The 25,495-nt window shown below is 35.2% G+C and overlaps 2 protein-coding genes across 5 annotated transcripts; both read left to right on the top strand.

Moving 5' to 3' along the window:
- Positions 1–506: 506 nt before the first annotated feature.
- enpp4 (ectonucleotide pyrophosphatase/phosphodiesterase 4) lies at positions 507–6,810 on the top strand. 2 transcript variants are annotated; one of them, XM_058749079.1, is made up of 5 exons: positions 507–675; positions 2,346–3,201; positions 3,589–3,759; positions 3,904–4,293; positions 6,206–6,810. In XM_058749079.1, exons 2-4 carry the CDS (start codon positions 2,379–2,381, stop codon positions 4,272–4,274), a joined length of 1,365 nt encoding a protein of 454 aa, XP_058605062.1. In that variant the 5' UTR covers positions 507–675; positions 2,346–2,378; the 3' UTR covers positions 4,275–4,293; positions 6,206–6,810. The 2 variants fall into 2 exon arrangements, with proteins under 2 accessions (XP_058605062.1, XP_058605061.1); XM_058749078.1 differs by having other exon boundaries at positions 3,904–6,810.
- clic5a (chloride intracellular channel 5a) lies at positions 4,154–25,495 on the top strand. Of its 3 annotated transcripts, XM_058749088.1 has the most exons (10): positions 10,066–10,331; positions 12,433–12,542; positions 12,802–12,927; positions 13,012–13,118; positions 13,342–13,523; positions 15,428–16,665; positions 18,558–18,648; positions 18,743–18,839; positions 24,267–24,388; positions 25,438–25,495. In XM_058749088.1, the coding sequence occupies exons 1-6, from the start codon at positions 10,281–10,283 to the stop codon at positions 15,590–15,592; spliced, it is 741 nt and encodes a 246-aa protein (XP_058605071.1). In that variant the 5' UTR covers positions 10,066–10,280; the 3' UTR covers positions 15,593–16,665; positions 18,558–18,648; positions 18,743–18,839; positions 24,267–24,388; positions 25,438–25,495. The 3 variants fall into 3 exon arrangements, with proteins under 3 accessions (XP_058605072.1, XP_058605071.1, XP_058605070.1); XM_058749089.1 differs by lacking the exons at positions 10,066–10,331; positions 18,558–18,648; positions 18,743–18,839 and adding an exon at positions 4,154–4,293; XM_058749087.1 differs by lacking the exons at positions 18,558–18,648; positions 18,743–18,839.

Raw genomic sequence — 25,495 nt, 5'->3', positions numbered from 1 at the left:
TTGTCACTCAAATACTAGATTTATTTGTTTATTTATTTTTTAATGTAAAATGTTGCATAGACGCGAACCTTTAAGATGTCAGTGTGGTTTTATTGTTTATTCAACAGCTATTAAAAATATGATATTGGAATCTCGGAAAAAATAAATATTAATTATTCATAAAAATAAAAAATCCTTTTTATGTGTACTGCGTTAGGCTAACCAAGACTTGTGATAGCACTTGCATGTTGTTGATCTTTTGTTGGTTTTGATTGCTTCTAATGTCCTCATTTGTAAATCGCTTTGGATAAAGCCTCTGCTAAATGACTAAATGTAAATGTATAAATTATTCTAATTTAAGATCGGATGTATTATTTTCACATTAGTTGTGCTTAATTTAAAAACAAATGTCGTATATACAAAATAAATAAATAAATAAAAAATAATAATAATGTTTACTGTAGATCAGCGATTATAAAAAAGTGAAGAGCACCTGCAGTGGGACGTACCTCGCTTCTATTGGCTGCTGGATCTGTCAATCATGCGATGACGTCATGCGGTTATTGTGTTTGAGGAAGCGCAAGAAACTGCATCAAAACCAGAAGATATTTGACTTTATAAATCATATCGACATCACCGAAGAGTTTGATGTGACTGCAGTTAAAATATACGATTTCCAACGTCCCGAGCAAAAAGGTATGCTAATATTTCGTCTTTTTTCGTCTTTTTTGAGTTCCTTAATGGCTAAGTTTGGCCAACCGTCATCGATCATTTATATCATAATCAATGCATCATCAGTGATAATGTGCTCAGAGCCGTATTCAGTTCTAGACTGTCAAGTTTTTCCTTTTAAGTTGCAGTTTTCGTAGTTTGTTGAAACCATTTTGTCTTCAAAACGGCCGATGGACGTTATATAGAATATCATTGTATTATAAGTGAGTTTTGATCAGGCCTGTATTGATTATTGGTCAGCTCCAGTGAATGTGAGCAGGACTCTGTATGTTTTGCACCTGCTCACTATCATTACTGGGTTTAGAATCACGTTTTGTTCTCAGGTGCTTCCTGTGTCACTTCCTTGTTACACAAAACACATCATTTACACAAACGTTCTACTTATAAATATTGATATTAATAATTATATGTCATTTCTTTTTTCTAAGTTAAAGTAAGGGAAAGTGGACATTTATATGGTGAAACTTCCTCTGGTCTGTCCAGTACTGACTAACAGGTGAAGTTCCTGGTCATGGGTTCAGAGCTGCAATAAGTCTATAAGTATATAAGTGTGATTCTGCTCTTGAAAGCAGCTTCAAGAAGAGTTTATTTATTATATACAAAGTCCCTTAGTCTTTGTTATAGATCATGTGATGGTTTGATAATACTTAGACTTTAACAGCAGTATGCTAGCAGTCAACTTTGAATGTATAAAAATAAATTGACTTTGGCATTTTTTGTAACTAAATATTTGGTACAAAATTTTTAATTAACTAGGGCTCAACTAGTGATTATTTTGATAATCGATTAATCAGTGAATCAGATGAAAAAAAGTTTATATATATATATATATATATATATATATATATATATATATATATATATATATATATATATATATATATATAAAAAACAAATAATTTTTAATCCATCATTTACAGTACTATCCTTTATGTACGATGAAACATTATGTACAGTTATCCTGATTATCAATTATTATATATTTAATCTTTGAGTTGTTTCAGTCTTATTACTAACCCTAAGTCTCTCCCTAACATTAGTTCAACCCTATGACTGTAATTAAAATATTTCACATCATCTGCATTCATAATTGTCTTAAAATAATAAGAAAACTACTAATGAAAACAGTGTGTGCAAGTGTTGCGTGTATAACGTATTATAGTTTTGAAAAAAGTTGTCTTGACAACTAGCTAAATAAGTTTTAGTCATTTTATTGTGTTTTTGTCATTAGTTTTTTCAAAATGTGTTTATATAGTTTTTATTAGTTTATTTGATTTTATTTATTTTAGTACTTCAACTTAAAATAAATGAAAATGAGAAATGTTGCCTTGCCAGATTTTGTTGTGTGTTTTTGTCATTTTTATTCATCTTTTTTTTAAAATGTGTCTTTTTGGCAACTGGTTGAAATAAAGTAAGTTTTAAATTAAGTTTAAGTTGTACATGCGGTCAGTAAAGTTCAGGGTGGGTTAGTAATGGTTTATAACAGGCACAAGTTAAGTAGTGTTGTAGTCTGCTGAAAAGAGTGTGTTAATGAGGAAATTGATGACTTGTGGGTAAAAATTCATTTGATTATGGGACTTTAACATAAACAAGCGGTGGTCTGTCTGTTATAAATTGCTTTTGTGTATTGACAGTGAAGAAAGTGACTGCCACAGCCACAGCACAGGATGCAGGTCAGCGGTTATCTGTGCGCTCTCATGGCCTGTAGTGCTTTAACCCTGTCCCTGGAGTCTGGAAACCAAGCGCTGCCGCTCCTCCTGGTGTCGTTTGATGGTTTTCGCGCAGACTACCTAAAGAAATACTCCTTTCCCAATCTCGAGAAGTTCTTCTCCGAGGGCGTCCTTGTACACGAGCTGACCAATGTGTTCACGACCAAAACCTTTCCCAATCATTACAGTCTCGTCACAGGGCTGTACGCGGAGAGCCACGGGATACTGGCCAGTATTATGTACGACCCGGTGTCAAAAAAGACATTCTCCATTCAGAATGACAGTGACCCTTTCTGGTGGAACGAAGCCACTCCGATTTGGGTGTCCGTGGAGGAGTCTGGATATAGGGCAGCGGCTGCTATGTGGCCAGGAACAGATGTCAATATTCAAAACCACTCATTAAAATACCAATTCGAATACGACCCCAAGGTGACTTTCGAAGAAAGGCTGGGAAACCTCACACATTGGATGACCATGGACAATTCTGTGAAGTTTGCCGCTCTGTATTGGGAAGAGCCTGACCGGAGCGGACACCTATATGGTCCAGAGAACACCAATGAGATGACCAGGGTTTTAAAGGAAGTGGATGATCATATAGGCTTCCTGATGGAGCAGCTCAACAAAAAGGGATTATGGGGGAAAATGAATGTCATCATCACTAGTGATCACGGTATGGCCCAGTGTTCTCAAGAGCGTCTTATTATACTGGATGGCTGCATCAGTCCGAGCAGCTATAGGGTGGTGGATCTCACTCCTGTGGCTGCTATAATCCCACTGGAAGGTCATTATTTATTATTTATACTCTATTTAATTCATTTTAAATTAAAAAGTTTGAACTGTGATTTAAAAAAAAAATTTTTTTAAGAGATTAGGGTGACCAATGGCCTGTATGTACATGAAAAATTTGATATTAAAAATGATATCATTTAAATGAGCTTTTATTTGACACAAAAAAATGTGTTGCATTCATGTATTATCCTCAAAAGAGGCTGTAAATATTGGTCGACGGTGCTGGTTTATCACTAGTAATCTTAGGCCAATGTGATGCATTTTACTTTGTTTATATTCATTCCTCAATATCTCACAGTTTTTCAGTTTTCCACAGATTTTATCTGGGTCTGCTAATATGCATGTTTCCTCATAATCATTTTTTAAATTTAATTGACAGATAATTCGACAGTGTACAAAAACCTGTCCACCTGTCACATTCACATGAAGGCGTACCTGAAGGACAACGTTCCTGATAGGCTGCACTATAAAAACAATGAAAGGATCCAGCCAATCCTTTTGGTGGCGGATGAAGGCTGGACGATTGTCAAAAACGGCACACTCCCACGCAGTAAGTGTTCCTTGAAAGCAATTTTTGAGTTTGAATTTGCATTGAATTAATTCATGAATTCAAATTAATTCACTAATGGTATTTTACAAAATGCATATCTTGGCAATTGTGAATTGTTTTTCATGAGTTTCTTGTCTTTCACAGTGGGCGATCATGGCTATGACAATACACTACCCAGCATGCACCCCTTCCTGGCCGCCCACGGGCCTGCGTTCCGCAAAGGCTACAAGATGTCGAGCTTTAATAGTGTGGATCTCTACCCGCTCATGTGCCACCTCATGGGCGTCCCTCCGATGCCTAACAATGGCAGCTTCGCTCACGTGCGCTGTGCGCTAGTTAACGAGCAGTGCGGAGAGCTAGCGCTAGCAGTGGGCCTCGTCATCGGGGTTCTGATCATCCTGACCACCTTCACCTGCCTATTCAAGCTGATGAAGAACAGAGATGCCTCGTCTCCACGTCCGTTCGCCCGCTTGGAGTTAGAGGACGACGCTGATGACGAACCGCTGCTTGAATGAAGCGTGTTAGTAGATGCAGGTACTGTGCAGGATACGTTAAAGGAATAGTTTATCGAAATGATGACTGTATTTTCAATTTCAGGTGAACTGTTCCTTTAAATGCTGAAATGGTCCAGAGATGACAATCATACTGAAACTGTAAGGGAGAAATTGAGCCGTTAAAGCCAGTAACATACACTGAAGGCACAATAATGATGAGTCACCGTTAGTACCAAACAACATGACAAAACATGTCCTCAGCATTATCAGCAGCTGTTGAGATAAAAATACGTTATAGGCATTTAGTTTTAAAATTTGTTCTTAAAGGGATAGTTCACCCAAAAATGAAAATTCGGAGAAAGCTCATTTATGAATTTCTTCTGTTGAGCACAAGATATTTTGAAGAATGTGGGTACTGAAGAACATTTGCCAGTCACCATTAACTTCCGTAGAATGGAAAAAATACTTTGGAAGTCAACGGCCTGCAGCAACGGTTTGGCTGCCAACATTCTTCAAAATATCTTCTTTTATGTTTAACAGAAGAAAGTAAGTCTTGGAACCGGAAAAACTTGAGGGTGAGTAAATGAGCACAGAATTTGTATTTTTAGGTGAACTATACTCTACTACAGAATAAAAAATAAATTCTTCCCTCAGAATTGTGAGATATAAACTCCAAATTGGAACATATAAACTTGCAATTCTGAGGAAAAATGTCAAGCATCTTTTTTGCCATGGAATAAACGAATAAATGTATTTTCTACTTTTTATCTCACAATTCTGACTTAATATGATGCAAATCTTATTCATTTATCCAGAACTGCAAGATATACACTAAGAATTGTGATATAAAGAATTGCAAGTTATAAACTCATGTTCATAAGGAAAAGGAATTAAAAAAAAAAAAGTTTATATCACAATTGTTTTTTCCCCTCAGAATTGCCAGATAAAAACTCAAAATAGCGAGATAAAAAAACTCAAAATTCTGAGGAAAAAGTTCATTTGTTTTTGCCACGGAATAAAAAATAAAGGTAATTTTGACTTATATCTTGTAATTCTCCAAATAAACTCCGAATTGTGTAATAAACTAGTTTTGAGAAAAAAAGTCAGAATTGCAGGTTATAAACTTAATTATTAATCATTGCGAGGAAAAGTCAAGCTTGTCATGGAATAAAAAAAGAGAACATTTTGAGAAAAAAAAAAAATTCAAAATTGCAATTGTGAGGAAAAGTCAAGCTTGTTTCTGTCATGAAATAAAAAAGGGTAATTGTGACTATTTCTCTCACAATTCTGAGTTTATATCTTGTAATTACAAGTTTATGTCTTACAATTCTGACTTTTTTCTCAGAATAGCGACAACAAAGTCAGAATTGTAAGAAGTTAATTACTTTCTTATTTTTCGTGGCGGAAATAAGTTTCCATATCCTGGACAACAACGACATGTACAAAAAAAGCAAAAAGCTACAAATATTTAGATTGTGTTAGATAATTTCCTGAATAATCTCACACGCACAAGCATGCTCTCTTCATGTTTAACAGATTTTAGAATGATTAAATCATGCTACTTCCAGTAATGCTTTTTAGCATTATCATATGCATATAAATATTGCTTTATATCTATGCATACTGTATGTTAGCAGTCAAGTTCTCTTAAACTGCTGTGTTTCTTTGAAAGTCTACGTAGGTCTTAGAATGCATTGAAGACAATGATTTCTACTTAGGTTTGCAATGCTTTTGGGAAATGCAGAACATAAGCAATAATAATTATTACTAGCTTGTTTTCAGTAAAGAAACAGGATACTGAGGTTACTTGAAAAACCCCGTACTGATTGTTGTGAAACTTTATTTATTAAGTCACATTTTATCTGTTCTCACCGCCGGGGAAATAAACAACTAGTTAAATCTGAATATTTATTTCTTTTTCTAGAAGTTGCTTAGTCTTTGTTTCTTTGCAGATCAAATGCAACTAAAGGAATGCTAAATCTCACGTTTCTTCTTGAATCCCTACTGAGGAATATTTCTGTAGGGTTTATGAGGGCTTTTTACCTGAATGTTTCTTGTATAGTAGAATGCTTCTGAGTGTTGGATGTTTCTCAGAGATTGTTGTATGTGTAAATACACTGTAAAGCTTGTGTTTTTGCTTATTGCACTGTAATCTGTAGGTTCAGATTTGGGGGAAGGGAACATGTTGCTGCTTTTAAAATGAGGAATTTTTATTCATGCTTTAAAATGTTTGTATAACAGGGATGTTATTTTTCTATTTAATTACTATCATTTGTTCTTTTTTTAAAAAATGGCATTGCTCATTTTATTGGGAAATAACAAAAGTGTTGCAATTTTTTTTTTTTCTTTTCTTTTTGAGTTATCTGTGGCTTGTCATTTTCGAAACATTTCTTGCCGTTTTGTCTGTACATTTAGCAGTGGTCAATATTATTTCACATCAATCTTTAGTTACTGAAAGGAAGGTTACTGAAACATGAGAAATCAACCTGGCGTGTGCAGTATTTGGCTATCAAATGTTTGTGGCCGTATTTTCACAGCTTTTTGAATCTTAATGAAACTATGCAAAGCAAAAACTAAATGGAACCTTTTCTCACTCCGAAAAACAAGACATTTGTCATCTGAAAATCAAATAAAATATATATTTGAGATATTTAAAGAGTGTTTTTTTTTTTTTAGTGTAACTTGTTATGGTAATAAAGTATAGGTAGATTTTTGTAGATGATGTCAAGCAGCCACTAGAGGTCTCACTTTGTTACTGTACAACGTCCAGGTAAACTACAGCTTACTGTATATATCATGACACTGCTGTGAGGACAATCAGTTGTGACTTATTCAGTCAAGAGAAATATGATGTGTAAAAGTTGTTTTTATGTACAGAATTGATTATAGCAGCAATATGTATGGCTCTTGGCGTGTGTGTGTGTGTATATATATGTGTGTGTGTGTATATATATATATATATATATATATATATATATATATATATATATATATATATATACATATACACACACACGGTACACGTGGTCAGAATTGTTGGCACTTTTGGTAAATATGATCAAAGAAAGCTGTGAAAATTAATCTGCATTGTTAATCTTTTTGATCTTTTATTTAAAAAAAATCACAAAATTCTAACCTTTCGTTGGAGAATAAGAATTTTAAATGGAGGGAAATATCATTATGAAATAAATGTTTTTCTCTAATACACATTGGCCACAATTAACGGCACCCTTTTATTCAATACTTTTTGAAACCTCCATTTGCCAGTTTAACAGCTCTAAATGTTCTCCTATAATGCCTGATGAGGTTAGAGACACCTGACAAGAGATCAGAGACCATTCCTTCATCCAGAATCATTCCAGATCCTTGGAGTGTTGTTTTTGAGGTTTGTGTTTGGATTATTGTACGGTTGGAAGATCCAAACATGGCCCATTATAAGATTTCTAACAGAATCAGTCACTTATTGATTTTTTATCTGTTGGTATTTGATAGAATCAGTGATGCCATGTGTCTAAACAAGATGTCCAGGACCTCCAGCAGAAATATAGGCCCACAACATCAAAAATACAGCAGTATATTTCATTGTACACATGGGGTACTTTTTATCCCTGTGTTCACCAAACCCGTCTTGAGTGTTTGCTGCTAAAAAGCTCTTTTTTAGTTTCATCTGACCATAGAAGTCAGTCCCATTTGAAGTTCCAGTCGTGTCTGATAACTGAATATGCTGGAGTTTGTTTTTGTATGAGCGAGGAGAATTTTTCTTGAAACCCTCCAAAACAACATGTGGTGATGTAGGTGCTGTTTGATAATATTTTTTTAAGGTTTTCTGACCCAGAGACTCAACTATTTTCTGCAATTCTCCAGCTGTGGTCCTTGGAGAGTCTTTAGCCGCTCAAACTCTCCTCCTCCCCGTGCATTAGGACGATATAGACACACGTCCTCTTCGAGGCAGATTCATAACATTTTATGTTGATTGTAAATTCTTAATTATTGCCCTGATGGTGGAAATGGGAATTTTCACTGCTCTAGCTCTTTTCTTAAAGCCACTTCACTAATTTGTGAAGCTCAATTATCTTTTGCTGCACATCAGAAATATATTCTTTGGTTTTTCTCATTGTGATGGATGATTAAGGGAATTTGGGCTTTGTTTTCCCTCCTATTTATATTTCTGTGAAACAGGAATCCATGGCTGGATAATTTCATGTTCATAATCACCCTGGAGTGCTCAAAATTGTAAATATGAATGGGAATATACTTCAGAGATATTTTACTTATAAGAATTTCTAGGGGTACTAATAATTGTGTCCAACGTGTATTTGAGAAAAAACATTTATTTCATAATGATATTTTCCCCCATTTTCAATTGTTTTAGTTCAATGAAAGGTTAGATTTTTTTTTTTTTTATTATTATTTTTTTTTATAAAAGATCAAAAGGATTAATAATGCAGGTTTATTTTCAGAGCCTTCTTTGATCATATTTACCAAGGGTGCCAACAATTCTGACCACGTGTGTATATACACACACACACACATTTACACACACCAACACAAAACGCTGTTATTCAAAATTTGGGGTTGATAAGATTTGTTAAATTGTTTTTGAATCTCTTCTACTTACCAAGGCTGCATTTGATTAAAAATACAGTAAAAACTGTAATATTGTGAAATATTATTACAATTTAAAATAACTGCTTTCTATTTTAGTATATTAAATTGTAATTTATTCCTGTTATTCAAAGCAGAGCTTTCAGCATCATTACTCCAGTCTTCAGTGTCACATGATCCTTCAGAAATCATTCTAATATGCTGATTTGGTTATTACCAATTCTTAAATATGATCATTTCTTATTATTATCAATGTTGAATACAGTTGGGGCACATGATATTTTTGATGAGAGATTGTTCTAGTTTTTTTTCAGGATTGTTTATTGAACATAACGCAACATCAAAATAACGGCATTCATTTGAAATAATATTTCCAAAAAGTCTTTACTGTCAATTTTGATCAATTTAAAATTCAATTTGCGAAATAAAAGCATTAAATTCTTTCAAAAAACTACATTTAATAGACCTATGGTCATATGTATAATTTTATACAATTATTTGAAATAATTAAAAAAAATGTATTGATCAATCTGGATCAATTTAATGCATTCTTGCTGAATAAAAGTGTTAATTTCTTAAAAAATAACTCATTTAATGACCCAAAACTTTTAACAGGTGGTGTATATATAAAACTTATTAGAACATTTCAGTGTGCCTAATCTAATATGACGTACCTCAAATACTTGTCTGCTTAGTTGGTGCTCAAAAGAGAGCAGCAGTTTAGTGTGTGACTGTTACTGTACAGTCCTGAGGTCAGTAATCATGTGTAAATGAGGTGTTCAGGGAGGCTACAGCTCTATATTTAGAGAGAACTTACTGGAATGATTTACCCATAACCCTCCCAAACTGAACCGCCAGCTGATTATGAAGCCCGACCGGCAGGAACTGGGGCCTGAGAGACAGTGACCCAATTAAACGTGTTACTTACTGTACACCACATCTGCCATTCCACTAAAGATCACTTAAACACCATCTGATAATGAGCAAAAAGGGTGATGTTAGTAAGGAAAAGAACATTTTTGTACGACTACCAAACCCGGTTTGGATTTTCGCACCAGCGCTGTGAGAGGTCAGTGTTTCGTGACTCAGGTTTTGACAGGAAGGAGTGAAATATGATTCATCATATTTCTATAAAGGACCCGAGTGACACTGAGCTGGTGTAGGTGACACTGAACTCCTCCCTAGTGCTCCTGCTCCGCGTGGAGGCTATTTTTGGCCCTCCTGTGACAGTCAGAGCGGCTCTCACTGACAGCTGACCGCAGGGGCCAAATCAAAACAAGCACCGTACCTCCACCGACCTGTTACAGCACCGAGACATCACAACACCCCGCCGGACACCTAACAGACTCCCACATTCAAGGAAAAGAGGTTACATATTCATAATTCTCCATCAGCCTCTGAATTGGAGTGAGCTTCAGCGATATGACCTCAAATGAGGAGGACAAAGATCCTGATATTGAGCTTTTCGTGAAGGTAAGCATGAACATAAGCTTTAATGACCTGCGGGTCTAAGCTCTCTGGCTGTGTTTGTGTGTCGCACACTTGATCAATAGTCAGGAATCGATACTTTTAAAAGCTTTCTGACAGTTTTAGCAGTTTCGGTTGAGGTTAAGGTGGCATTTGGCCCGGGACAGTAACATTTCAAAGGTTGCTGTTGAATTATTTCTTCCTTTCTATCAACAGCTCACGCTCTAATTCCTCTGTGTTCAAGTGTCTGCTTTCTTCTGCTGCTTTCTGTGGTTTGTTTTGCATTGGGGTTTTAAATGTGATGTTTAGAGAACGTTAACAGCTGAAAGAAATGTTGATAAAGACATTATTAATGCTTTATAAATCAAAGAACCGTCATAATCGCAGAAGGTCAGATGCTGTATTTCTTCCACGTGGTGTCAAAGATATTAATAGAGCTAGTAGTGACAGAAAATGCAGAAGGGTTGAAAAACGTTGTGTTTACTGCTTGCTTGCTGTCTATTGATTTATGACCTTATTAGTGATGTTTGTGAAGTTGCTTAAAATTAGGGTTATTGATCTGACAGCCCCTAACTTTTAGTATTAAACTCTCACATATTGTGTTATAGACATGAATGATTCATTTCAAACATCAAACTTGTACGAGTTTCTTTCTTCTGTTGAGCACAAAAGAAGATATTTTAAAGAATGTTTTGTAACCAAACAGTTGCCGGTATTCATTCAGTTTTTTGGTCACACTGTGGAAGTCAATGGCAACCGTCAACTGTTTGGTTACCAGCATTCTTGAAAATATCATTTTTAGTCCTCTATACAAAAGAAAGAAACAGAATGATCATTTCTGGGTAAACTATCCACCTACACTTTAAAAAATAAATGTTCCAAAAGCAAATGCCATAGAAGAACTCAAAGAACAATTCTTAAAAGAACTGAGTGTGAACATAATCTAAATCTCCTTTTTCCATTATAAAGAACCTTTTGTGCAATGAAAAGATTCTATGCATGTTAAAGTTTCTTCATAAAGAACCTATATTTTCAAGAGTTTTGCTTCATGGACAAAACTTAGAAATCCAAAAAACACTATGAATATCTGACCAAAATAAATGTAAATAATAACATTATATTTAATTCATGCTCTGAATATACTTTATCCCATGGGAAGGTGGATTGAGTGATGTCAGATTGAAAGATACTGTAAACATCAGCAATAACTCAACATTCGATCTGAGCCAATCAGGCGTTGACCGTTTGAAAACTAACCTCTATGCATTTTATATAAGTGCTAAACACATTAATTTTAGGTGGCGAGGGTGATGTCTAACTCATAGTTGTGTTGACAGGTACAGTATGACCCCAAACCCCTTTGCTGTGGGCTAATGGGGCAGGTAATGGAATTTCCATGCATAATTCAGCTCAAGCGCGGATCTGATGTCCGGCTCAGGTTACTGGCCCAGTTTAAGGACACTATTGGATAGCTTGATTGCCTAATTTCAGATATGGAAATTTGGCACAGAATCCATTGGTTCTTTGTATTGTGTACTATTGTATTGAAGATTAAAAATCATGCACTGAATGGCGAATGATTTGCCCTAATGACACTAACAGGCATGTCTGTGTTTTTTGATTTTTGATTAGAAAATGCACGTTTTCTATTTCAATATACTTTAAAATATAATTTATTTCTGTGATGCGCAGCTGAATTTACAGCATCATTACTCCAGTCTTCAGTGTCACACGATCCTTCAGAAATCATTCTAATATGCTGATTTATTATCAGTGTTGGAAACAGTTTTTGCTGCTTGATATTTTTTTGGTAACCTGTGATGCTAACATTTTCTAACGTTAAATGACTGTAATAAGTTGAATAATTGTAAAATTATTTTGTATTTGTATTCAGTATTTTGTGTATATACACACACACACACACACACACACACTCACATAAATTTTATATAATTTTCTTGAAATTAAATAAGTTGAACTATGTTGAATATATGTGAATAATCTTATATAATAAGACCTTGCCTAAACTATGGCGGTACCATGGTATTGTACTTATATGATGTGATGTATTGTGTTTAATACTGATTTATCAGTTTGTGTTCCTCAGGCTGGCAGTGATGGAGAAAGTATCGGAAACTGTCCTTTCTCTCAAAGGCTTTTTATGATCCTGTGGCTGAAGGGAGTCGTGTTCAACGTCACCACTGTCGACCTGAAAAGGTAACGAATTGTACTTAAAAGTATGCTTCTGGCATTGAAGTTGCGGTTAGAAATCACATGGATCAAAATTTTGTGGCTTTTATTTAAAGGCCGTTAGCGTTAGATAGATGTCCCACCCAAATGTCCTGATTCAACCAGAAATACTTTAACAAAGCAAAGTAACCCGTGCTTATCAAGCATTTTCAAATAGTGTTATGCATCGATCAAACTCAGATGTGAATGTACATTAAAAATCAACTTTTTTCCATTTTTCTTCAAGGAAACCAGCAGATCTTCATAATCTCGCTCCCGGTACTCCTCCACCATTCCTTACCTTCAATGGCGAGGTGCGGACAGACGTCAACAAAATCGAGGAATTCTTGGATGAGATGCTAGCGCCTCCCAAGTAGGTTGACAGGATGTTCACAGATGGATTGATTGATTGTTTATGTATGAGGTGAACAGCATTATTTTTCGTTCACGTCCAAAGGTATCCAAAACTGGCTGCGAAGAACAAGGAGTCCAACACGGCGGGAAATGACATCTTCGCAAAGTTCTCAGCCTACATCAAGAACACAAATCCAGGAGCCAACGCAAGTGAGTTTAACGTCTGCTCTATGACTTATTAGACAGGTTCAAGGAATATCTATAGCTCTTTATGGATGCTCCGCTGTCAACGGCGAAATATGGAGCCACATGTTATCCAGAGCTCATTCACATTCCGTCAGGCCTTTACAGGGATTGTCTTGACTTAAAGCCGCTGTATTTCTTCAGATAAAAACATTCAGCACAAGCACATATCAAACTTTTGGCTGTGCAGGTCTGGAGAAGGGGCTACTGAAAGCTCTGAAGAAACTGGACAACTTCCTGAACTCCCCTCTGCCGGACGAGATTGATGCCGATAGTACGGGGGAGGAGAAGTGCTCCAACCGCAAGTACTTGGACGGCAATGAATTAACGCTCGCAGACTGCAACCTCCTCCCCAAACTGCACGTAGTGAAGGTGATGTACCACTGGGAGATCTGCTGTAATTGATCATTTAGTGCAAGATAAAATATTGGAGATTCTCGAAAGGAAAAGTTCCAAAAACGTTCCTTTTTATTGCTGAAATGTTCTAAAAACAGCTGCAGTGAATGTTTCTCAGGGTGGATTTACTTTTTAAAGCCAGTTTCTGCGCAGACACACACCTTTCCAGCTAACAGGGAACGTTCTTACAACATTTGAAACTTTTTATAAAAGTTATATATATGTTAGGATAATATGGTCTTGTAGTAATGTTAATGGAACATTCGTATAACATTATTAATAGGCTATTTAATATCCATTCTCATAATGTTATTAGATTATTAAAAATAAATGTTCAAATGACATATTTCGGGTGAACAAGTTAATAGAATCTTGTAAGAAATGTTTTAATAATCTTTAAAACATGTTCTAATTATGAATATTAAAAACGTTGTAATGTGTTTGCAACTTTTAAATAACACTAGAATCATGACAAGAAACTGGAAATTTTTAACAATTTAGGAACAATTCAAAATGTTTTCAATGTTTTTATAACCTAAATTTATCATCTGGGTTAAAGTCTCGAACGTTACTGATTGCTGAAATGTTTAAAAAACATTCCCTTTAATTGCATTGAATAATTCTCAGGGTAGGTTTCAATTTTAAAGTCAATTTTTGCACAGATACACATTTTAAAGTATTTTGAACAATCTCACCACTTCTGGCCAGGGCAAAAAAAACAGCGGGGCATTATTAGGGGTCACATTATGTATGGAGCTAAGTTGTCGAAACAGGATCTTGCAGTTTTTCAGTCACACTGATTATGAAATATTACCTAAATTAAAATAAAATAACATCTTCCACATCATACTTGCATTTAAAATTTATTACAGGCAAATAAATTGATCAATTAAAACAAATGAAACAGCAAATTACAATAAATCCTTGCATGTTGCATTTACATTTTTGCTTTTTGACGAATTGCAATTGGCAATTGATGAATTGCATAAAAACACAACATATAAAACACACGTGATAACTTACCCCGACCCAACATTTATTAAAATACTCATGATAATTTGTTTAGATTATAAATGAGCAGATTCAGTTTCATTTCATCATTATCTTTCATCCCACATTCAGGTGGTTTGTAATTACAATATTTCAGCACAGACACACACCTTTTGAAAATTCCTACCAGTATTGCCTAGGAAAAAGATACATCAGGGCATTTCTTCACACTATGTAATAAATATGGGGCAAGTTGTCACAAAGGGACCCTATTGACACTGATTTGTGAAGACTGCCTTTTTTTCTAATGTAACTTATAAAAAAAAAAGTCATCTTCCACATCATATCTGCATTTAAAATATAATATGTGACCCTGGACAACAAAACCAGTCTTAAGTCGCTGGGGTATATTTGTAGCAATAGCCAAAAATACATTGTATGGGTCAAAATTATCCATTTTTCTTTTATGCCTAAAATCATCCATGAAGATATTTTGTAAATTTCTTACCTTAAATGTATCAAAACTTAATTTATGATCAGTAATATGCATTGCTAAGAATTTTCTCAATATTTAGATTTTTTTTGCACCCTCAGATTCCAGAATTTCAAATAGTTGTATCTCAGCCAAATATTGTCCGATCCTAACAAACCATTTATTCAGCTTTCAGATTATGTATAAATCTCAATTTCGAAAAATTTAGACACTTAAGACTGGTTTTGTCGTCCAGGGTCACATATAGCTAAATTAAAAGTGTAAAACAATTTGCATAAAATTAATTTAAAACACATAAGCCACATGTAACAACTTGCCCCGACTTGACATTTATTCAAATCCTTATAGTATGATTGGTTTGGACATAAACTAGCATCATGTTTCTTTCCACATTCAGGTGGTTTCTAAGAAGTACCGTAACTTTGAGATCCCATCAGAGTTCAGTGGAGTTTGGAGGTACCTGCAGAACGCCTACGCCCGGGATGAATTCACCAACACCTGTGCGGCAGACAGAGAGATTGAACTGGCCTATCAGGATGTGGCCAAGCGGCTGGGCAAATGAACACGTGCTAATCAGTGACTCTAATGCAAAACTGCTAAAGCGGTGACTTTTCTCATTTTCCTTCAGCAGTTATTGAGCAGAATTTGCCTTCAGGACATTGATTGGTCCTGTAATACTCCTGTCACTCTTGTGTGTACTTCCCATACTATTGCCATTATGTTTACTGTCTGTAAGTGACATAAACTCCTCTATTAGTGTCGCTATGTATGACGGTCTAGAAAAAAACACTGTGCCACTGTTTCCCTGCAACTTTTCAGGGTTGGATGATGATTCTCCTCATTTAAAGTCCAATTCTTCCAGCATAAACCTTTCAAATTTAATGTTGTATAAATTATTTTTGCTAGCTTGTGAAACAGTAATATAATTTTGTGCTTTATCTAAGAGTAGCATTTTTAACCCTAGTATTTATAATAGTTAATGTGTGTAAATCTCCAAAGGAGAAAAAAAGGTGAGCATTAAGAATGTAATGTCTTTAGAATTGGCTTGAGAACAATTCTATTTGAGTACACAGCCCCACCTAGTGGAGAAATTAATAAACTGAGCCATTTAAATTAGCCTCATCCTGCAGTTTATATTATAAGCTATACATACTGGCGCGAAATTTATACACAATATTTAAAAATAAATAATTGTTTCTAAGCCATCACAAAAAAATAGGCACATGTTTAGGTCTCAGGTATCTCTAGCCCTGTCTGGATTTTTCATATATTTGAAATGAACAACAATATTGTCTCTTATTAATAAAATATATTTTTTCATAAAGCTTGTAATGTTTGTGTTAAATCGTGTCATACTGCAAGACGAATATTTCAAGTTGGGAAAAAAACTCACCTCATCTGGTCGATTAGCACAGATAATTGAGTCATTCCTCAGCAAAGCTCCATGAAATTAAGGGAGAAAATTGCTTTTTAAAAAAAAAAAATTTTTAACCACTTAAATTAATTATTCTATACAAAATCGGACTAGTTTTCTGGGCGGATACTCGCGTTAAATGACTCTCCTGATTTGTATCCTTCCGCGTGTTGTGAGAAAGTTACCGCGTTTATCGACTTGACAAGGTTTGAAAAATACAGGTTAGTAAACGATTTTAACACTCCACTCTTATGTTTACACGTGTGGTTTTAATTGTTGGAGCTCTACCTTCAATATTAAGTTTGTTTAAACGTTTGTTTTTGTTCTTTTCTAGACTTATAAGAAGACGCGGGTTTTGTTTAACGGTCTTTGTCAAGTCAAGTCACCTTTATTTATATACCGCTTTTAACAATACAGATTGTGTCAAAGCAACTTTCCAATATCAAAATAGTGTCAATAATGTAAAATGACAAGATTAAACACTCAATTTTCAGTTAAAGGCATTTCATCATTGAATTCAGTGAGGTCATCGTCCAGCTCAGTTCAGTTTAAATAGTATATTTTGTCGAAATTTATCGTCAGTGGCAGTAGACATCGTGTTATATTGTTTATCTTGTATTGAACCTGTAACATTTCTTTTCTCACAAACAAACAAGCAAAAAGATAAAACCAGTGTATTGTAGACTGCTGGTTTCTGTCAACATGGTTTACCTCGATGGTTTTTGAGGTGTTTTAGGCACTTGTCAGCTGGGAGACCAGATGGTTGACCAGATAAACCAGTTGAACACCAGCCTACCACATTAAGTTGGTTTGATTGTTTGTTTGTTTTTGTTTCAGCTGAATATAGTTTAAAATGAATTCTTAAATTTTTACGTACATGACCTTGAATGATGCTGCAGTTGGTAACATATTCCTTTGACTTGGTTTGGTTACAGCCAAACATCTGCTGAGCTGCTGAACCATCAGCTGGATGCAATATGAGACACTTAAGATAATATTTCACAAAAACCAAATGGTCACCGTCTATCAAACTGTCAAGTACGTGTGAAAAAAGCTGTCGTTCCATCTGATTTCCAGCACATGTGACGTCTGTATGTCAGGTTTAGCTGGCAGCTGAATAATATTGCTTTATACGAGCACGGAGATCAGATTGGAACACAGGCCGAAACAGGAGAGGTTTTCCTCTGGTAGCTCAGGGCCGCTTGGCCTCATGGGTTTTAATTACCCTACTTCCTGTTGAGGAAGCCTTTTCACCATCTCTGAGCCGTCCAACACATTTCTTTCACTGCAAATTCAAACCATCTGCATTTATGTCTGCAGTCTTTATGTGGGCAGTGGGGCAAAGGACCGGTCAAACATGCACTTGGCTCCTTCCTTGATTGTTTCAGCAAGTCTTGCACCATTCTGGATGAAATGTCCTGCGGCCTCTAGCGCATTAGAAGGCCCGATCGACTCACTCACACCCCACACATCAACACACCAAACATGCAATCATCTGTCTTCAGATGGAAATCCTTTTCCAGCACGCTTTTCTTTTTCCTCCAGAACAATTTTCTCTGTGAGGGATCTCCAGTTACACAACATGCAAGCACAATTTATTGAAAAATCTGTGTTTTCCCACTGTGCATTGAAGGAGTGATCAGAATATGGACTTATTCACTTTATGCAACCTGATCGGATACCATTCAATGAGGCATCCTATTCCATCTACTCTTGGCTATATACAGATAGAAAAATTTGCTTTCATGATGATGCTAATCGTTGTGCCTGATGAAGATAATGCTGTAATGTATAAATGTTGGAGTTTTGCAGTTGCTTCATCCATATATTTGATTCATAATTGCTTACTCATGTAGATTACGGGGCTTCCAAACCTCTGCATTTTAATGTATTTCTGTTTGGGTGGTGTAAGTTTTACATACGTGGCCTAAAGAACCACATGCATTTAATCTTGGCTGAGTTGCATCTTGTATTGCATCTCAAATGCACCTTGAAGGGCATTTACACTTGGTCCAAGTCTAGAAAGATGCCCAATTTGTAAAAACGTATGAGGTGTGCATGTAAATACCTCCATAGAGACTCTAAGGTGGTCTTTTTTTTTGCCTTGGGCCAGTATGAAGCCACATAGCAAAGTGCTGAAAACCACTCAGAACACCTTTGCTACTGCATTACAAAGCCCTGGTAGACGCTTTAGCATCATAGAGGTAAGTTTTTCACTCACATTTGCTTCAGGAAATGTAAAAAATAAATTTTTTAAATGACTTTACAGTATTCACAATAACTGGAGCATTTTGACAGAAACTGTGGTAACTGTGTTTGGATGGAAGAAAGCAAGAACGATACTATCACAGGACTGGAAAAAGCACATTATATGTCCTGGAACCGGCAATTACATGTGAGGAAAATAAGTCTTTTCCTGAATGTTTCTACCTTTCTTGAAGGGCGTCAAAGCAGCGGTAGCCACTGACTTCACTACTCACTTCCCACCTGATTTAACTTATGCTGAAGTGGCAGTTGCATTTTCATAGCTCAAAACCCAAAGGTAATCTAAAGCAGAGCCCAGTCCATGGACACTGCCAACGCACCGCGCAAAAGGCATGCGATTCCTCCACAACTCGGCTCGGATCACCAACATCAGAGGATTTCAGGGCAGTAAAGGCAAGGCAACCTGTAGTTCACTCTGACCGTTTTATCAAAACAAGCATTTGCCTGAGTCTTATAGTTATAATTATAGGTTGACACACAGAGTTGGATTCAGGCATCACTGCGCAGTAATATCCTTTGAGATCTTGTTGGATTTGTGACTGTGGATCGGTTGTGCATCAGTGACATCGCCTGGGCTCTAAATGATACCAAATGTTGAAGTTTGCCCCTGTTTCAAACAGCAGGGTAATTGTGGGTATGCATCAGTCAGATCTTGATTTAGACTTCAGTGCTGTCTGTCTGCACCTCATGAAGAGATCCAAGAGGTTTCACATTTTATGGTGGAAAATTAAAAGTCTTCATGCTGAGAGTGTATGAAATGGCATTTGGTATTGTTTGCTTTGGTAGGAATATTTTATTTTGTCCATCGCCAACTTGCCTTTTGGGATTTCGGGATACACTCTTTTATCTACTTAAAGTTTCCATCTCGCTGTATATGTTCATTATGCTTTCATGTGTTCCTCAACTGTCCATCTTAGCATTTAGATCACAATATAATGTAGTTTTCTTTTTTCAGTGAAAAGCCTAGGGATAGTTCACCCCAGCATTAAAATTTACTCATGAACATTGACTCAGCCTCATGTCGAGCCAAACATATTTCTAGGAAGGCAAAATGAGATATTTTGGGGGAAAAAGAGCTTCTATTTTCAGTATCAGGGTTATTATAGTTAACTTAATGTAAAACTATTAAAACTATGTTAATGAAATAAAATATAGCAACACATGCCATTGGCATATTTGCCCAGGCAACATTTCTCATTTTCTTTTAATGCATCTTGATGCACTAAAATAACAAACTAAAATTGAAATAAAAAATTTATAAAACTGTATTTAAAAATAAAAATTACAAACTTGTGAAAGTGAAATGTATATTAAAAATCGAATTCAGAATATTCATAAAAACTCTCAATGACACAAAAATAACACTGAAAATATATAGTGAACATCGAACTTCAGAAAGGCCAAAGGCCATTGTTTATACAATAGCTGATACAATTTATGTGCTATATTTCATGTTATTCAATAGTTTTGCATGAGGAATAGACTGAAATATAAGGTAAATTTGCTCGTAAGGAATCAAAGACTGGAAAATAAAGTGTAAAAAAATGTTTATAGTGCTTTTCATGTCCTTTTTGGAGCTTGGCAATTTCTAGTCACTCTATGCTTTCTTCATTTATGGAAAAGCGGCAGCAGCAAAAAAAAAAAGGAAAATCATATGGGTTTGGATTAACATGTGAGCGAGTATGTGATGACAGTATTCATTTATGGGTGAACTATTTATCTGATTTGATATGTAAAACCAAACATTTTAACAAAAAGCTTGTGATGTCATCTTAACACCTCGACATCATCTTTTGAAGTAAAACCTAAAAAGAACTGCGAAAACAAACCCTCAGTCAGTGTAAACAGCTGCTACCTACTGGCAGTAAGTCACCGTATCGCTCTGCAGAGCATGGAATGACCCTTCTGCGGTCATAATATGAGCCGTCCTGCTCTGTGCACGCGGTTCCAGCGGTGTCAGGCCCCGCTGCATGCTGGGAAGATAGAGAGGGTGAGAGTGATGGGGTGGAACAATGTCACACTCGCACACGTGTGTTTGTTTAGGCTTTGGCACTCGGCGGCTTCCAGCGAGGTGTCAGAATGGAGCCTCACTTCTGTTTCACACGTCCTTTTTCTGAAACTAGAGCACATGTCTTGCAGAGCTCGAAAATAATGATTAAAGCGTTGCTGCATGTTCTTACGTTTAGTGTGGTCATGATATCAAACTTTTTTCAAAACCAATACCAGTAAAATTTCATGATTCTAACTAACCAATAATCAAATGACCACCATGTTTTATTAAAAATGAACAAAAATGAACCTAAATCTATAATGTGTGTGTATATATCTATCTATCTATCTATCTATCTATCTATCTATATATATATATATATATATATATATATATATATATATATATATATATATAAATATATATTAGTACTGTCAAACGATTAATCCAAAATAAACGTTTTTGTTTATGTAATGTGTGTACTGTGTATTTTTATTATGTATATATAAATACACACACATGCAGTATATATTTAGAAAATATTTACATGTATTTACATGTATATATTTATATTTATTTAATTTATATTTATTTAATTTATATTATATATAAATATATTTAATATACAAATATAACATAATTTTCCTAAATATATACAGTCATGGCCAAAAATATTGGTACCCTTGGTAAATATGATCAAAGAAGGCTGTGAAAATTAATCTGCATTAATCATTTTGATCTTTTATTTAAAAAATTGACAAATCTAACCTTTCATTGGATAATATGAATTTAAAATGGGGGGAAATATCATTATGAAATCAATAGAAATTCTTATGAGTAAAATATGGAGGGGAAAAAAAAGCCCAAATTCCCTTAATCATCCATCACAATGAGAAAAACCAAAGAATATATTTCTGATGTGCAGCAAAAGATAATTGAGCTTCACAAATTAGTGAAGTGGCTTTAAGAAAAGAGCTAGAACAGTGAAAATTCCCATTTCCACCATCAGGCCAATAATTAAGAATTTCCAATCAACATAAAATGTTATGAATCTGCCTGGAAGAGGACGTGTGTCTATATCGTCCTGATGCACGGTGAGAAGGAGAGTTTGAGTGGCTAAAGACTCTCCAAGGACCACAGCTGGAGAATTACAGAAAATACTTGCGTTTAGGTGTTAGAAAAAAAAAAAAAAAGATCAAACAGCACCTACATCACCACATGTTGTTCGGGAGGGTTTCAAGAAAAATTCTCCTCGCTCATCCAAAAACAAACTCCAGCATATTCAGTTATCAGACACGACTGGAACTTCAAATGGGACTGACTTCTATGGTCAGATGAAACTAAAAAATGAGCTTTTTAGCAGCAAACACTCAAGATGGGTTTGGTGAACACAAGGATAAAAAGTACCCCATGTGTTCAATGAAATATACTGCTGTATTTTTGATGTTGTGGGCCTATATTTCTGCTGGAGGTCCTGGACATCTTGTTTAGACACATGGCATCACTGATTCTATCAAATACCAACAGATGATAAATCAATAAGTGACTGATTCTGTTAGAAATCTTATAATGGGCCATGTTTGGATCTTCCAACCGTACAATAATCCAAACACAAACCTCAAAAACAACACTCCAAGGGTCTGGAGTGATTCTGGATGAAGGAATGGTCTCTGATCTCTTGTCAGGTGTCTCTAACCTCATCAGGCATTATAGGAGAACATTTAGAGCTGTTAAACTGGCAAATGGAGGTTTCAAAAAGTATTGAATAAAAGGGTGCCGTTAATTGCGGCCAATGTGTATTAGAGAAAAACATTTATTTCATAATGATATTTCCCCCCATTTTAAATTCTTATTATCCAATGAAAGGTTAGATTTTTGTGAATTTTTTTAATAAAAGATCAAAAGGATTAACAATGCAGATTAATTTTCACAGCCTTCTTTGATCATATTTACCAAGGGTGACGATATTTTTGGCCATGACGGTACATGCATGTGTGTGTATTTATATATACATAAGAAATATACACAACACACACACATATATTCTGTAAACAAAAACTTTTATTTTGAATGCGATTAATCGCAATTAATCGCTTGACAGCACTAATATATATATATATATATATATATTGTGTGTGTGTATGTGTATATATATATATATATATATAAACTTCTGATAGTAATCATTTTGTTGTAAACCTGTTGCTTTATGTTGCTGCCTGTTAACTTTTGTTGCTGACTTTTTCAGAGAAGTAATTAAGATATTATATCTAATATTTTCCCCCCAATTGGCTGTTTAGATGCTTCACATTCAACAAACTACACATTATATGAAAAATTGACTTCATTCTCTAAATTACTGACTTAGAAACCACCATAGAGACTGTGATTAGAGACATCCATAATCAGACTCAGATTAAGATTTCTGCTTGTGCATCATAAAATTGCTTTTTCATGGTTTCTAAGGGCTGCCTTCCACCGTCTCTGACTCATAACAGCATTTATGGAGACCGAATGACTGATCTTTGGCTCCTTGCTCGCATATCTCCTCCTCACCTCCTCTATCCATCCTCGCCTCTCCTTAGCTAGAGAGAATCCCAAGTTTACCATGGCGTAACCATAGTTTCCATCAAAATACCATATTTACTGCAGGCTGGCCAACCAGGGCCGCATTAAGTCCTCACTGGGCCCCGGGGCTATGACTTACTGCAGGGCCCCCCCATCACAATAATTATACTGTGTATATATAGCTTTAAATAGGATTTTTATCCTATCAAAAATATCTTCTTTTATGTTGAGGTGAACAAAGAAATTCATACAGATTCAGAACAACTAGAGGTTGAGTAAATGATGACAGTATTTTCATTTTTGGGTGATCTATCCCTTTAAAATCTCATCATACAATGCCAGGAACTCACATAGCCTACTACACTTCACATGCATGCTTTATCTTTAACTATAATGTTCATGTAAGACACAAATGACTGTTTACGAGGATACTCGCAAGGACGGGCATTTTGACACATAACTATGTGTATTTGAACGTTTAAGCTCAAGGCACGAAAAATAACTCCGGTTTAGGCAGGTGCGTGCCACGCGTTTTAGGCTGGAACACGTGCATTTGCCAAAATGAATTCTGCGCTTCTTAGTGTCCCTGAACAGTTAAATTTGTTTTTAAACCACAATGTTTAAAATGAGTTCAAATGATAAGCTAACATCATGATGCGCAAAATGATTGACATATTTCTACCAGATTATTTCTCAACCCAAAAGCAAATATAGGCCTATATAGATTGACCAGTCAATCTACTCCACAGCCAATCACAGGCCCCCTCCTTACTCGGGCCCTGGGCTTCAGCCCCGCCTAGCCCAATGGTTAATGTGGCCCTACTCGCAACTGTATAGCAGTATTGTTTTTTCAAGCCTCCATGCTGTTGTGCACAAGCATGTTTTAGTTAAATATTTTTTAAGTAGCTCGTAATTATAATGCTGCAACATGCTGTGAAACTGATGGTGAGAAGAGTTTTAGTTTGTATTCATTAATGTTTATTTTGTGTTTTTTTGCAGCACCAGCTCGGGTTTAATGAAGTAGTTGCAAAGTGTTCTAAACACCCACAGGAGGGCAGTGTTTCTTAAAATTTTCCCAGGGTTCGGCACAGACATGACCTTGAAGCAAGACTGGGAGTGAGGTGATGATGATGCATTTGAGGTCTTACATTCATTCACAGACAGTTATGCACTGTTCTCTGGTTTTTAAATTCCTGCATATATAAATCACTGTAAGAAAAAAGACTGACAGAAACTCACTGAGGCAGGACCTTTTCAAAAGGTACTAATATGTACATCTCCAATAGACTTTAATTTCTTTTAAAACAAGAATTGATCAAGTGGTTTTGGTTTTTATGCAGTAAGCTCACTAAGGACCTATTTGATAAGATTTGACCAGAAAATGTTTTAGATTTTTATTTTTTGGAAGTTTTAATTATTGTATCTGTCTTTTTGTTTGGTTTTCATTGTTTTTGTATTTCTGTAACTTATAGTTTGCAACTCTGTTTTCACTGTGGCATTAAAATCTGAATTATTCAGGTACCTTTTAAGGTACTATAATACATCCATTTGGGGTAAATATTGTAAAAATGTGTACAATTTCAAAGTAGTCCCTGTGACAGTTTTTGTACATTCAATATAATATTTTTGTGGAAAAATTGTAATATATTGTAAAATTGAAAAATGGGCAATGAAAGGTAAAAAAACATAAATAAAGAAATTCATACTTTTATAAAACAAGGATGCATTATGTTGATCAAAAGTGACAGTAAAGACATTTCTAGATTTCTATTTTTAAATAAATTCTGTTTTTTGGAATTTCATTCAGACTTTAATATTTTATATTAATCAAAGAATTCTGAAAAAAAAGTATCACAAAAATATTAAGCTGTTAAAAAACAACTTTATAATTTTTAAATATTAAAATAGAAAACAATTTTTTTTAAATTGTAATAATACCAACAATATTACTGTTTTTACTGTACTTTCAATCAAATAAATGCAGCCTTGGTGAGCAAACGAGACTTCTTTCAAAAACATTAGAAAATCGTAGTTATTCCAAACCTTTGACTGGAAGCATCTGTAAATATTACTTATTGTTGTACTCCATCACGTATCATTTAATTTTTCTTCTCTGATGAAATCATGTTGGGTTAGGGTTATATGGCTAACATTGTTTCTGTTGATCAAGGACAAACGACCCTGATCCAGGAACACCTCCTACCAGAGGATGAATCGTGAGCTTACAG

This window comes from Onychostoma macrolepis, chromosome 17, assembly GCF_012432095.1.
Source record: "Onychostoma macrolepis isolate SWU-2019 chromosome 17, ASM1243209v1, whole genome shotgun sequence".
NCBI classification, from domain to species: domain Eukaryota; kingdom Metazoa; phylum Chordata; class Actinopteri; order Cypriniformes; family Cyprinidae; genus Onychostoma; species Onychostoma macrolepis.
Note: the sequence above shows the minus strand (reverse complement) of the source record. Positions and strands in the feature narration are given on the sequence as shown.

Excerpts from the sequence above, each read along its gene's own strand:
- enpp4 (XM_058749079.1), top strand. The coding sequence starts at position 2,379 with ATGCAGGTCAGCGGTTATCTGTGCGCTCTCATGGCCTGTAGTGCTTTA. Across the intron at positions 3,202-3,588 it reads TGCTATAATCCCACTGGAAG|ATAATTCGACAGTGTACAAA; the intron begins GTCATTATTTAT and ends TTTAATTGACAG. Across the intron at positions 3,760-3,903 it reads AAACGGCACACTCCCACGCA|TGGGCGATCATGGCTATGAC; the intron begins GTAAGTGTTCCT and ends TGTCTTTCACAG.
- clic5a (XM_058749087.1), top strand. The coding sequence starts at position 10,281 with ATGACCTCAAATGAGGAGGACAAAGATCCTGATATTGAGCTTTTCGTG. Across the intron at positions 12,543-12,801 it reads ACCACTGTCGACCTGAAAAG|GAAACCAGCAGATCTTCATA; the intron begins GTAACGAATTGT and ends TTTTTCTTCAAG. Across the intron at positions 13,524-15,427 it reads CCAAACTGCACGTAGTGAAG|GTGGTTTCTAAGAAGTACCG; the intron begins GTGATGTACCAC and ends TTCCACATTCAG.